The 14870-nt window shown below is 41.6% G+C and overlaps 2 protein-coding genes and 2 long non-coding RNA genes across 5 annotated transcripts in view; 2 read left to right on the top strand and 2 right to left on the bottom strand.

Moving 5' to 3' along the window:
• LOC122983884 overlaps positions 1–14870 on the top strand; it is a 108773-nt gene that overhangs the window by 45531 nt on the left and 48372 nt on the right. The gene's annotated exons all lie outside the window — the stretch shown is intronic.
• foxa3 (forkhead box A3) lies at positions 1289–8575 on the bottom strand. Of its 2 annotated transcripts, XM_044354059.1 has the most exons (3): positions 8022–8575; positions 4813–5464; positions 1289–3430 (listed from the first exon to the last, which is right to left on the bottom strand). In XM_044354059.1, the coding sequence occupies exons 2-3, from the start codon at positions 4885–4887 to the stop codon at positions 2102–2104; spliced, it is 1404 nt and encodes a 467-aa protein (XP_044209994.1). In that variant the 5' UTR covers positions 4888–5464; positions 8022–8575; the 3' UTR covers positions 1289–2101. The 2 variants fall into 2 exon arrangements, with proteins under 2 accessions (XP_044209994.1, XP_044209995.1); XM_044354060.1 differs by lacking the exon at positions 4813–5464 and having other exon boundaries at positions 8022–8573.
• On the top strand, positions 8719–9665 carry LOC122983885. The gene is made up of 2 exons (XR_006403785.1): positions 8719–8985; positions 9222–9665. It is a non-coding gene; the product is annotated as an uncharacterized LOC122983885 (long non-coding RNA).
• Positions 9498–14725, bottom strand: irf2bp1 (interferon regulatory factor 2 binding protein 1). Its single transcript, XM_044354061.1, has 3 exons — positions 13687–14725; positions 12980–13332; positions 9498–12370 (listed from the first exon to the last, which is right to left on the bottom strand). Exons 1-2 carry the CDS (start codon positions 14700–14702, stop codon positions 13020–13022), a joined length of 1329 nt encoding a protein of 442 aa, XP_044209996.1. The 5' UTR covers positions 14703–14725; the 3' UTR covers positions 9498–12370; positions 12980–13019.

Consider the following 14870-nt stretch of genomic DNA (forward strand, 5'->3'; position numbering starts at 1 on the left):
ACCAGTCGGCCGCTAGTCAGGTTAAAAAAAAAAAAAAGAGCTGCGATTGATTGATTGACTGGGACAAGTTGGTGAGGTCTTTGCCAGTAACGCTGCCGGATCTAGAAACTTCCATTTTCCTGATATAATATTTTTTCTGTTGCATTAGTTTAATTGTCTGGCTTTTAAAACTGTGGAAGCATTTGCTGCAAAATGCGTCATACATTGGATTCAGTGAGATGTGTGAAAATATAATAAAAGAGTTGTATAACAGTGTTCTTTAAGTCTTAAGTCATTTTTAAAGGATTTTATTTCTATGTGAAATCATAAGAGAGGTGTTTTTTTTTGTTTTTGTGAGATTTCAGAAAGGTTAATGGAAACATACTAAGCTTGAGAAACAAATAAACAACAAAATACTGATTTTAACACTGAATATTTACATTTAATTTATATCCACACTGATAATAAGCACTTTCAGCCGAAATGTTGCTGAAAAAGAAAAACAAATGCACAATTTGTCCCCATTTTTTGCCTTTTTAATAAGAAAAATGAAACATGAATGATTGTAATCACATTTAAACCAACATAAACAACAACAAAAAAAAAACAATAAAACAATATATTATATCAGCACACTTCCAAAGTCTGAAAAGCAACATAGCTTAAATAAAAGACATTTCTCTTTGAAACTAAAATATGCTCCACAAAGGACGTCATGTGACCTGAAACTTCTGCGTCCTCTGTTTTTTTTTTTTTTTTGGGAATAATCCTTCAATAGATCATCTATACATCGATGTCTTATCAGATCAGCAGTTGTTTGAGGAAAAGGCACTTTTTGAACAGTGAGAGTTATTTGAAACCTTGTTACACTGATCCCATTGAGCTGATCCACTGACAGTGTGTTGGGGGGGGTGGGGGGGGTGTTCCTAACTATTGTTGTAACACACACACACACACACACACACACACCAGCCCATCAGCTCACCTGGTCAGTGGGAGCTCCATAGTGCAAAGTACTGTATGTAAATCCTCCCCTAGTGCATCTCTCCTCCCTTCCACTGTTTTAGTAACTGACTGAACTCCTCTATGCACCTCACCCGCTATCTGTTATTCAAAATGTTACAGTCTGCTGGAAAAGCATTTTGTTTTAATGCCCTCGTATAGGTAACAAAAGGAAATGATTGTGGGAAATAAAAGACATAAACACAACATGCTTTTTAAGTTTTTTTTTTTAGTTTTTTTTTTTTTTTACCACAGTTACTTTGCCTCTTTCCTTCTGGCTGCAAAATTTTTCTACTTCTTTTTTTCCCCTCCCCTCTCTGTGTGCTCCAGCAAGGATAAAATGGCTTTGTGTTTCTTCATATGAACCATAAACAACAAACCATTTCTTTTTTAAAAAAACTTCGAAAGCTACATTTACATTGACAGATGTCTGATCTGATAGATCTGACGGAACGTAGTGAGAGATGTGAGAAATGCTGTAACACAAAAAAAAAAAATCAACTTTACTGTCTCCCGCTGCAGTAACACCTGCCTGAAGCAGTAACCTGAAACTTGCCTCCTTCTCTCCGTCTTTGGATAAAAAAAACCCCTAACATTTGGGTTGTAACTGGTCGACAGAACGCTATACAAGATATATTAAAATTTATTCCCTTTATAAATAAATGCAAATATCCTTTTCCCCCCACATTAGCTCTATTTACATTTTATACAAGGCCAATTTTGCCACATGTAATGTTCTTGTGACAGCCAAAGACGGGATCTGACATCTGACTTACATACACACAAAGTCAAATATCTTCATCATCAGTGTAGAATTTTCCAGCTTCACTTTTCTATCCTCAGTGTAACCAACCAGTCTCCGTGTTTGTCAGAGTTGGTAAAAGAGAGAAAAAAAAAAAAAAAAGGTTCTCTGGTCCCTCAAACATGGCAGCCATTTTAGATGTGAGTCTCTTCCAAGGCCACTGGACATGAGCCAGAGAGGGAAAGAGAGAGAAAGAGGAAGATAAAGAGAGCTTGGGTGTCCATTTTAGAAAAGGAAGAGAGAAAGAGAAGTCTCCATCTTGGCTCACCTCTACTGACAGGTGTGTGTATGTGTATGGGGGTGGGGTGAATGTCCATATTAGGAGGCGTTGAGCACCGAGCGGCTGTACAGAGGTTGGTAGTAAGCGCCTGAGTCCATGCTGGCTGGCCCAGGGCTGTCGTAGATCTGCTTGACTCCCACAGGAGAGCCTCCTGCGTAGCTGTTGTAGGCCATCACCTGGTCCTGGTAGGACTTGAGGTCCATCTTCTGCTCGTTGGACATGAGATTGGTGATGGAGAATGGGTGGTTGAAGTTGTAGTGGGGGTCCAGAGACTTGAGGGCATCGCTCTGTAGGTCCATGTGTTGCTGCATGGCGCTGGGCAGGAGGTGGGCGCTACCTGCTAAAGACTGGGAGTGGAGGAGCGGGTTGGAGGAGGAGGAGGTGGCGGAGAGAGACAAGGAGGATGGAGGGATGGAGGATGATGTGGAGGAGGAGGGAGGCAGGGAGACAGGTGGGCTGTGGAGGTGTGAGGAGGACAGCGGCGGGCAGTCTAGTGGAACCAGGGAGTTTCGGGGATGCGGCTGGTCGTCTGAAGAGCCCGGGTGAGAGTTGTCTGAGTGGGCGGAGTCAGCTCCTTCTGATCCTCCTGTGGGGCTGTGATCCTCCCCCAGGTGATCTCCACCGTGGCCTCCTTTACCTGAGCCCACCTCCTGGCTCTTTCCCGCTTTCTTCGCCATCTTGTCCTCGATCTTGAAGCGTTTCTGGCGCCTCAGGTAGCAGCCATTCTCAAACATGTTGCCTGACTGTGGGTGCAGAGTCCAGTAAGAACCTTTGCCCGGCTTGTCTGGTGAGCGAGCCACCTTCACAAAGCAGTCATTGAAGGAGAGCGAGTGGCGGATGGAGTTCTGCCAGCGCTGCTGGTTCTCACGGTAGTAGGGGAACAGGTCCATGATCCACTGGTAGATCTCATTCAGGGTGAGCATCTTGCTGCCGCTCTGTTGGATCGCCATGGTGATGAGGGAGATGTAGGAATATGGTGGCTTGGCGTGGGTCAGGGAGCGTCGGTAAGGCTTCGGGGGAATCTCCTTGGGTACGGCCCGGCTCAGGGTCGCAGTGGAGGTGTATCCCAGCTGGCTCATGGACTGGCCCATGTTCTGGTAGTGGGACAAGGAGCCCAAGGAGCCGGGAGTAGCGGGGCCCAGCTGGGTTAGAGGGCCCGAGCTGAGGGACGAGGCCACCGGGGAGAGGGACATGTGGCCGGGCCCGGAGCCCATGGAGGCCAGCGGGGAACTGCTGAGGCTGGAGGTGGAGTACGCCATGTTCATACCTGCAGGGGAGGCGGTGGCCGGGTTCAGGTTGATGTAGCTGGTGCCCATGGAGGCCATGGAGCCCAGACCAGAGTTCATGGTGCTGGGAGAGGAATACATCTGGAGACAAAGAGGAAAATCTGGTTATTCACAACAAAACACAGAGGAAATAATAAGTTTTAAATGTTGTGCAACAAAAGTTACAAGCAGTGAAAATAATTTTAATCTTGAATTTACTTCTGAACATTTAGAGAACAAATAACATGAACTCCTCAGTAGTTGATATAAATTTAAATTTCTTCTGTGAAATGAATGTTTGAATGTGGGAAGAAGACTGGTTAGACTCTCCATTTTAAAAGTGACTCCTTATCAATGCACAATGAAGCTCTCAGTGCGCGGAGAGAGGACATGGATTTCACACAGCGATGTTAACCTGAAAATGCGTAAAAAGCGCGTCATGGTGCCTCTCGGTTCAGACGGCCTCCTCCTCTGCTTCCATGGAAAAAACAAGTTGTTCAGTATTTAAGCTAAAGTGCAGAATTTTGATTTTTTTTTTTTTAAATGTGTGTGTGTGTGTGTCTGACAAAGACGATTAATTACGCTTTAAATTGTCCACATAAACTTTTATTGTGAAATCTTAAAAAACTCTGTAGCTTGAAGGAAAAGTATTTAATATGCGAAGAAACTAAATCCACAGGGGGATAAAAGGTATCTCGACCCTCTTACTGATCGTTGGTTAAATATTGTCAGACTCTTTCTTCATGGTAATTTCATCAGGTCGAGCTGAGGTGAGAATGAAGCTACTGATGAAATTACCTCTAATTGAATTAGTGAGAAAAAAAAACAACAAAAAAACTGCCGCAGTCTTGTTACATTTAGGCCTTTACACCTTAACTGTTGCAACACTGCTGCGACGACACAAAGGAGAAAGCCTATTGATCAGCAGATGTCTTTAAAAATATTTTTTAGTCGGAGCCTGTTTATTTATTATGAAATGTTTTTTTCTCTGTCATCAATTCAACAAATAAGTTTTAGTGGAAAGAACTGTTTCTATGTTATTTCTTTTTTGGGTTTAATAATATTTGCGAAATTCTAATAGCATTTTAACATATAAGGAATATATAAATACTAATTGTTGGTGTTGCTATAATATTCCTGTTGAATTTTAACGTGCGTCTTGATACGCAGTTTTTTTTAACTTTATCATAGTTAAAGGTATTTAATTCCTATAATAATATTTCCATAGTAGGTAATGTTTTAATGTAAAATCTATATCATATTCTTTCATAATTTATCACAGCATTACTGTTTTTCGTCCTGTTGAAAATGCGCAAATAATAAAATCTTCACTCATTTTCTGCTCTTCTTCGCTTGAATCTGAAGCAGCTCTGAGACATATCCTGCTGTTTACAACACGAAGGGATAAAAACAATGTGTTTTATATGTTGTCATTGTTTTTTTTTGTTTGTTTTTTTTTTTTTCATTTGTGAGTGCGTCTTTACCTCACTGGGCTCGCTGAAGAAAGTAGTATTCCACTCTGGTAGATCGTGGGCTTCCATCTTCACAGAGCTCAACATCCCCAACACAAGTCTTTGGAGGAGAAGCACCTATCACAGGCTTTTTAAAAAGAATATATCAAAAAAAAAAAAAAAAAAAACGAATATAAAATCCTCCGCGAAGTAGAAAGTTTTCGAGGGGAAAAAAATCCAAACACAGAGTTGTCTCCTTTTTTGCCAAGAGAGAAATATCTAGAGTCAAAAATGTGTTGAAAAAAAAATAATCAAAGAGTGACGTGACGCTCGGCTCCTGAGAATAGTAAAGTCAATATTTCTTATTTGTCAGTCATCCATTGTTTCATAACCTTAATCTTGTTTCGGCTCGGCAGATGTTGACTCCTGGCCCGTTCTTTCTGTCCTCCGAGGGCCTCTGGACGCAGCGTGTGACAGACGGAGGTGTAGCGCGCAAATATAGTGGAGAAACCTGGTCGTCCTCGTCTTATAAGGTCCCGGCAGGTCCCGCCCTACTCCTGACATTTGAATACCGTGTTGGGATCCAGGAAGGCCCAAGCAAAAAGGCCGATGTGGCCCCCTGGCGTGCTGTATATTGGCCCGGCGGCTGCACCGGCCCACCCGGACATGCGGCTGTCCCATAATCCTTTAGGGACAGAGCTGAGTGAGTTTTTTAAAAATATAACAGTGAAATTCATAAAGCTGACGCGACGTGTTCATGTGAATTATCAAACAGCGTATCTGGGTTTTAACCTGTTGCTAAGTTATTGAAAGTTATTTCGCAAATAGATGAAAGAATTTGACAAAATAATGAAATCATGTCACCTCCTTCCAACTCAAAACGACTTGTTCAAATAAAAAAAATCTCGGATTATTTGTCATTTTTCTACAGTTTTTTTTGGAAATAAAATTGGAATACGATAGAACAAGTAAAATTATACCAGTTGATCCATTATATTACTACTTTTATTATGGATGGGGGGCAGTTTAGGGACATGTGTGTATGCATGTGTGTGTGTGGGTGTGTGTGTGTGTGTGTGTGGGTGTGTACGTGCGGGAGGTAGGGAGTGGGGCGTGAAAGTCGTTAATTCCCTTGGCTATCACTTCTCTGGGGCTACGAACCGTTAACACGCTCTCTGAAGTTTGGTTGTAATACCTTATTTCAGATTCTGGGTTTTGATAGTCAAATATTTGCCTGATAGTGATGTAAATGTGATGTATTTCACAGAAAACGCCTAAAAACTGACTCCACCAAAAATAAAAAATTAAAAACAGACTTTAAATCCATCATAGAAATGCTGTCACAGCAGCAAAATCATCACGAAATGAATCGAAGATACCAAAAAACACACAATAACGCCAATTAAAGTGTTGGTTCGTGCGTAAATGCTTTGCTAGTATTAATTATCATTTACATTAAAGCTTCAAATGTTACATTTTGGTCAGTTACACATGAATCTCTTACAGTTTCCTAGATGCTTACGTGCGCAATCTGTGCGTAAATCAAGTCGTGAGGGACCAGGTCTCTGAGAACTTCTTGGAAACGTTTTTTTTTCTCTCACGACCTGTCGCCACAGACAAGTACAATAAATAATGTAATCCTGGTGTAATGCATAGGGCTTGGACTCCTGTGTTGTGGAATACACATCAGGCCTCGGTGCAGACGGAGGCCTCTGAATGTCAATGCCGCTGCCTAATGGTCAGTCAATGGAGATGTAATTGATGCGCAGGCGGGAGGTCGACGGGATTAGACTGTGAGAAAAGATGCCGAGGAAATAAGAAATAACAGGAAGGAATATCAGCGCGCAGACGCACCAAAAATATGCAGAAAGCGTCGGATGGAGAATCAATGTCGGGCAACAGCGGGTTACAGTTTATTTCTCTCTCAGAGGGAAACATACACACTTTTTTACAATATGAATATTTATGACAGGCTTCTCTAGCTGCCTATCTGATGGCTGTGTTCAGGATATTTCACTCTGACGCGCAATCACAGGACGCCTTTTTCTTAATATTTACCACCAAATCTCCAGATTGATCATCCTGTCATGGTGATATTTCTGCTGTGTGATCGTATATATATATATCGTCAATCAGACGCTCTGCGGGCCATCACCTGTAAAGACTCAGCGATTATCGCCTGTTTGCAAAACGCTGTCAAGTCGATTAACACGTGGAATGAGCTAACACCTCAGTGTCTGTAATGATGTAATTAAGCCTGAAAGAGATGAGCTTTTTTTTTTTTTTCTTCATCTGCACGGTGATGTAGTTGTAAATAATAAGGTTAGTAAACTCTGACCTCCAGGCCCTGATCATAACAATTCAATCAGATATTGTAGCTATGAGCAAATGATTCGTTTGTGCTGTTTAAAATGCGAGTTAGTTTGGTTTTTGTGTGATTTAAAAACCAGAAAAGGGATCAAATGAATTTTGAGGGATTCTCCTCTGAGTAACCAACAGTTTTTTGAGGGCTGCATATCCTCCAACACATATTATAATAAATCCGGCTTCAAGTCTGAACAGAGCTCCTACAACTAAAAAAGTCCTTATACTGAAAGACCAAACAAACAAAACTCAATGTAATAAATCTTTTAGAGAAAGTGAATGGAGATACTGTGAATCAGGCAGAACTCCTTCATATGATTCAGAGCTACACATATATTTAAAAACTAATCATTACACTGTTAACCACCCATTGGCGTGACACACGTGGGATATTTTTTGTTCTATTTGCATATGTTCCTACAGTTCCTACTGCCTTCAGGTGCTGGTTGGAAATACGATATACAGAATGCAAGTTTATGTAGCATCATGCATATTTTTGTAGGACACATCTGGGAAATCTGTTTGTACTGGAGATTTGCGAAGTAGAGCATTAATAAGAAAATGAGCTCAGTAAACAGACAGAGATAGTTGCCCTCTGGTTAGAATAATCATACAGGAGTGATTGTATGAAGCCGGTTTATTTATCTAACGTCACGTCTTGCAGGATGATCTCTGCTATTTTGTTCAATCCTGCCTCTTAATAAACATCTAATACTCTTTAAAATCTGTTTCTCCCCCCCCCCTCAACTCACATCCTCTCTCTGCGGGCCGTTTTTTCATGCCAATAGGCCTTCCATCGTCCATTAACACCTCTATAATTGGTTTAACAATAGTTGTAATGAGCTGACACTAATGGAGGAAACGACAGATCGGCCTACCAGGAGCACGACGGCCGGACTGTTGGGGAGGAATAATTAAACTTCCTCATCCTCCTCCTCTTCCTCTTCTTCTCCAAAATGTAAAAAACAAAAATGGAAAAAGTGACGTATCATATAACAGTTGACTTGACAGGTAAAAGCTAAAATCTGCGCAGCTGAGCTGATTTCTTTTGGGAAAGAAAGTTTCATTTGCAATAAAGGTATTGACGACCTTTAAGTTTTTTCAGTTTAAATATGATTTTAAGGGCTTCCAATGCTTGCTCTGTCTCTACACGTCGTCAGGATACCCTCCATCTGATAAAAGACGACAACAAACAACTTGTCCAGTCAGTCTCTGCTCTGCAGGCAGACGTCAGGAGCACAAGTCCGCCATCTTGTGGCCATTAGAAAACAGAAAAGCTTCGCACCTGCACCTTCTTTTCTCTTTTCTTCACATCGGTTTGTTTCATGGTTCAAAGTTTGGACAGTTGTTTTTTTCATATTAGCAATACCTAATTCAACCGTAAGCGTATTAAATGAAATGCAAGTAGTTTCACAGTCAGGCTGCTCTACATGGAGTTCACTTGATTTGACTGTTGACAGTTTGATGCAAATCTGGATTCTTTTAAACCAGGTTAAATTTAGTTGAAGCTGCATTTAGAACAACAAGTCATTCAGCTTAAACCTGCCAAAGTGCAGTTAACTGAATCCTGACCAAGATTGACCAATGTTGACGTCATACATGAACCAATTTCGCAATATATATATAATAAATTACTTGGATGTGAGTAATCAGTACATCTGAGTCAGCTGTGTAAATTTCTCAAACTACATTACTTCATTTAATTAAGATATGTTTGAAATAAGTGACTTTGTTTGCTTTAAATGTTTGAGCTCCTTATTTGCAGGGAAAAGCAGCTGGTATTTAAAAAAAACCTGATTCCATGAGTCAAAAATCCCCCAACACGACTGGCCAACAGGAAAAGTTTGTAACAATTGTAATTTATTTTGCTGTTTGATTCTCTTTCATTTCATCATCATATATAATGGTCTTAATGCGGTTTTAAAGCCAAGAAATATACTTCTGGTAGAGGAATGCTAAATCCTTGAAACTGTTTTTGGTGTAAACATAGTAACATGTAAGAATATTGACTCTAAAAAATGAATCAGTCCCTTTAAAAAAAGCCCACCATGTGTAACCACAGAAAACAAACTCCTCAGATCATTAAAAGAAAACAGAAGATATGACGTAACTGTGGCCCTGAGGAAAAGTCATGATGCTGCGCCAGCCAATGATGACAGCTCTTACCTTCTCTTTCAAACCAGAGATGTGCTGTTATTCCTGTTAAACTCAGCAAATCAGAAGATCATAGCTGGATTATATAAGGATTATTCAAATAAGAAAGTAATGACGTGTATATAATAGTGATCATTTGCATCAACATGTTAATCTCTGTGGAAAAAACTCAAAAAAACCCAAATAAACAGGAAAACAAGTACAAGTTTCCATCCCATTTATTCCTGGTTTCTATTTTGTACATTAAGCTGCAATAAAACCAACAGATCTAAAAATGACACATGAAGGAAAAGAAACTCAACGTGGACAGAAATGCGAGGAGAGACCATATCCAAACAATGACTGGCCGGTCGACTTTACAAAGGCTTCTGATAAAAAGCAAAAGACGTCTGATGGCGATTGAAGGGAAACAGATTCAGGTTAATAACTGACTAGACGATAAAAAAAAAAAAAAAAAAAAAAAAAAAAAAAAAAGCCATTGCACTCCTACTTCCCCTGAGGTTCCCAGACACACAAACAGACGGTAAACTTTTTTTTAAAAAAAGGCACTTAACAAGGGATTGCATGATGTATCAGTGCATATTAAAACTTAAATTCCACTTCTTCAAAGACGTTTCTCTACAGCGGACCTGGGCCCCGAGAAGATGATCTCGCACCGTCGTAAGTCGTCGGGACGAGATCGTCTCAGCCTTCGGATGCTTTTTGGAGGGGGGGGGGGGGTATGGGGGCCTTGATCTGTGGGAGGTTCTTTGAATGTAGAAGGCCTATATAAGTATTTGCTGAATACTACAGACTTTTATATGTAAAATCCTGTAAGTACAGTCGACCACACAGGCCTGTAAACTGTAACGGCTGGATGAAGAAAACTGGTTGGTTAAGACCTGGCCGAGAAATATATGTATATGTATATATATATATATATATATATATATAATTACCTTTGGTTTGTCTGTGCTTCTGTACTGACGAGCACATACTGCACATATATATAGAGAGAGAATCCACCAAAAAACTCCTGATCCAAATTATATTAAAATCTTAAGATTGTTCAATTAAAGAGGACATGGTTAATGAAGAACAAGATACATACATAACATACATACATACAGCGTGTATGGCCTTCCACAGTACATTAAATTTGGAGAAACTCGTTCATATGAAATATTAGGACATAGTAGAAACTCATTCATTCATTAAACCTTCAGAAATTACAGAAGAACATTTCTGCTTTCAGGTGGATTCTCACTTAAAAAACAAAAAAAAAAACAAAAAAATATATCAGGTTAAGAAATGATAAGCCAATTTTTTTTTAAATTACATATTCCAAACTGTTGCATATACTAGGACTAAGGATTGCACGTACATACTATTATAGTTCTATACAGTATATAACATTTAACATTCTAGTATAAAATATAGTCCTAGGCCTATCAATAGATATCTTTTCATATACATTCGGGGTAAAGCGTAGGCTGGGCTGGATCTTGTATGAAAGCGACATTTAAATACAGTCAAACACAGAGTTTCTGTGGCTGGTCGATGCTTTGACAGATTAACTGGTTGATTCTACACAGCAAAAAAAAAAAACGTTCTCCTTTCTCCTCTAAGTCAGCTTTAAAGCAGAGACATGATGAAAAAAAAACAAACAAACAAAATAAAACAAATGCACAGAGAAATGTCACAGCTGACATTCTGCCCACATCTCATGTCAGTTCATGTTTAGGGTGTTTTAGTGGAGTTTTATTTCATGTGTCTCCAAAAAACAATATATATTATTGTGTGCCAGGCCACAGATTGAGTCACAAAAGAACGGTATTGTAGTACTAAACGTCCAAGACAAAATAAAAAAAAAATCTGGATTTTCAAATTTAAGGTACACTTTGTTATCATTAGATTTCAATGTTATGTCATGTGAGTGACAAATGTATTTTTTATGAGCAACAATTTTGCCTTTTAGACTGAATATTGGCAGAGAAAATATCATTTGTCCCAGACAGTTGTGTCAACATATTTTGACTGATCTCAGAATAGCCAGATTTGGCCTGTAGCCGCTCGCTGCTGGTCGGCCAACTGTTTGTTCATCAACAAGGAAAAAGAAATGCAACGACTTTGGCTGCTCGTTTAAGCATTTCAACATTTTTTTGTTGGAATTGTCAAAGCAAGATTTTGTGCTCTCCTGTGCAAACACAATACTGAGTGTACCGTTACAATAAACACCGGCTACTCTGTGCAACTGAGAAGTGTAACTGTAACAAAGAACATTCATGTGTTAGATTTGCTAACAGGCTACTATTAGCAATTACATCCAATTATATATTCTGCTGGCTTTGTAGAGAGATAGAAGTGTTTGCATTGGTTGTTTCTTAAGGTGCATCTTATTTACGTGATCATAGTATCTCTTTCAAAATTTCCAGATGTTTTTGTCTGTAGAAAAATGAGTTATTAAAAACTGGTGTAGTCAATGTGTTGTGTTTAGCCTGTTCGTTTCTGGTTGCTAACAGTAGCTTGAAGTGTTAATGTGGACATTATCATGGTTTTCAGCTGACTTCAGGACTAACTTCACAAAAAGTAGCCTTCCTTCAGCTGTTGATTGGTCCTGAATATCTGATTCCAACAGTACATCATAAAGGCCTTTTCAATCTTTATGCTTACTTACATCAGCCACAGTCTCGGGAAACTTGTGGCGTTACTGTTTGCTGGACTGAGCATCAGACATAAGATTGTTTTCCAGAGCTGGTGAGGGTGAATGCACTCATTTGGTAATTTGAATGTGATTCATAAAATTTCATTTTTATGTCATCATTACATCAGAACAATAAGATTTAGGTACAAATGTTGGCAAAGTGAAAGAAAAAAATAAACAAATAATGGCGATGTGTGAAGACAGACTTCGCTACTTTCGTCAGAGATCTGGCGAGGTCTGATAATGTTGATGAAATCGGGCGGTGTGGATAGGTGGAGTTAAAACCTGTGTGATGGAGGTTTTCTGAACTGTGGGTCACTGCATGTGGCTTCTCTTCTGGATCTGTAAGTGGACCAGTGCAGACGTCTCCTTCTGGTATGTGATACGACTCTGAGGTGGAAAAAAGCAAACACAATATCAACATTTAGTTACACAGAGTACCATAAACAAACAGTTAAAAACACTAACTACAGTACTCTCACTGCCTCTTATTAAGGCACTTCAGTTGTCCAACAACATTTTGCAGCCTGATAAACACAGGAAGGACCAGTAGTTTCTTCACATTTGTTATCCCAGTATCTTATAGAGCCTGGATGATAAAATCTGATGAAACCAGCAAATCAGGACAAAATCATTGATAAAATAATAGTAGATATATCACCATGTATATCTATGTGAGAGGGGAGTGATTAAAGATTTACAAATGCATGCTTTAATGGGAGTAAACAAAAGTGTTTTATAAAATGACCTCACAATAAAATGCTGCAGCACTTCAGACTATGGGTGGGTGATACTGCCTTAAAATATTATATTAATTCATTGTTTGGTTGTTTAGATTAAATAGGTTGCAATACAGTTAAGATCATTATATGTCAAATTTCAATGGAGTCAGTTATGGAGAAAAGTTTCCTAACCAAACCCTGAAGCAACCTGACGAGCAAGAAGTTACTGTGCATGTTGCGTTCTACTAAAACAGCTGTCTGACATCTGTGGACCTGCCTGTGGCTGTGTTCGGTCCTGGTTTCTGTGGAAATTATCATCACGTCTCTCTCTCTTTCTTGACGGTGACGTCTCCACTTCCAGCTGCGGCTCCACTGGCAGCTCCGGTTCCGGCCCCGGAGGCGGACCCGGGCCCGGGCCCAGGCCCGGTCGCGGCTCCAGATGCAGCAGCCGATGCAGCTCCTGCTCCCGCTGCAGGAGTGCCCAGTATGGTGGAGACCTCTCCCTGCATGAAGGCCCAAGGGGGACTGTTGGGAGAGGTATCCAACGGACAGCGCTCTCCGCTGGGGCAGTACACCTCCCCATCACCCCGTCGGCTCTGAATGTACACTCTGGTGCAGGGGAAGCAGAACCTACATTTGGTGGATTTAGAGGAGGCTGGTTATTACAACTTATTTCACTAATAATCAATCATTTTTCAGGAAACTAAATAATGTTTGGTCTGTAAAATGTGAAACCAAACAACCGTAAACTACCAGAGGCCAAGCAAAGGTGTAAATTGCTTAATTACTCTGACTAGCAGCCAGTAAACAAAGCATGAAAACATGAAGACAGCCACTATTTGCATTGTGAAGGTGTAACAAGAATGATTACCCAATATTCAAAACGGCAGTCAGTAGCCACTTATTAACTAATCTGCTGACTGTTTCAGACCGTTAACTGTAAACCACAACTTGAGCACATGAAAAAACAGTTAACATACAAACCTGTGCCCTGGCACTGATGGACACTGAACAAAGTGTGTGTCTTCCAGCCTCTCATGACACAAGGTGCAGGACAGAGTGTTTCCGGTTGAGTGGGTGTTGTTTGCTGACGCTGATCCCAGCTCGGAGGCACCACTGTGGGGTAAAGCTGCAGCTGTGGTGGCTGCTTCTGCGGAGGTGCTGGATCCCAGGGGCTCTGCTCCGGACCTTGCAGTCAGTGGTCGTGGCTGCCTGGCTGGAGAAGAGGCAGGCTTTGGGCTTGTCTGGCTCACACCCCCAGCCATGGAGGAGGACGAGGAAGGCAGGCCTGTGCTCTTGCTGGCGCTGCTGGCAGTCACAGACGTGTGGACCTGTGTCTGTATCTTGGGCTGGTTCTGGGATGAACTCAGCTCTCGCTCAAGCTCTGGAGTGATGAAAGGGGCTATCCCCATCCCTATTCCCAGCTGTCTGCGGCTCATCTCGGCCAGCACCGGGGCAGGGAAGATCATGGGGCTGCTCATAGGAGCTGTCCTGGCGGTCAGACCCGCCGGCATGCCTGCAAGCAACCCATGAGGGATCCCTGCAATACTTTGAGTTACTAGACTGGGAGGGATGGCAGCGCCGAGCATGGGTCTTCGGCTGCCGCTGGGGCTCTGCCGGTTCACCTCCGGAGGCGGCTGGCCGTCACGGTGCAGCCCGTTGGGCGGCACGCGGATAGCGGACCCAGTACTTTCTCCTCTCCCTCCCCTGTCAAAGCGGTCGGTGTGTGGCCTGCCCCCGTCTGCAGCCGTCTCTCCTCTGCCAGTTGTGCCGTGTTTATTAGGCGAAGGACCGGGTGACCGGACGTTACCGTCCTGCATCCCGTGAGTTCGTTTCAGCTGTCGGGCGCTCGCTATCAGGAATTCAATCTGATTCGCGCCTTCGTAGTTCACGCAGCCTCGACAGACCACCTCGCTGAAGTCCCACACCACAGTCCACGGCATCTTTGGCAGGTCGCACAGGTAGCACCACTGGCGCCTGGAGGAGGAGGGGGACGACATGGCCGGCCAGCGAGCGAGCTAACCTGAGCGAGCACACGTTAGCAACGTTAACCTATTTAGCTTTGACAGGTGCACGCCCTCTCTTAGCTACCGACTTTCTGTTTCAACGGGCTTCAAATCGCTTTAGAACAATGTCAAACATTATATGAATATAAAATAAGATAAAAG

This window comes from Thunnus albacares, chromosome 6, assembly GCF_914725855.1.
Source record: "Thunnus albacares chromosome 6, fThuAlb1.1, whole genome shotgun sequence".
NCBI classification, from domain to species: domain Eukaryota; kingdom Metazoa; phylum Chordata; class Actinopteri; order Scombriformes; family Scombridae; genus Thunnus; species Thunnus albacares.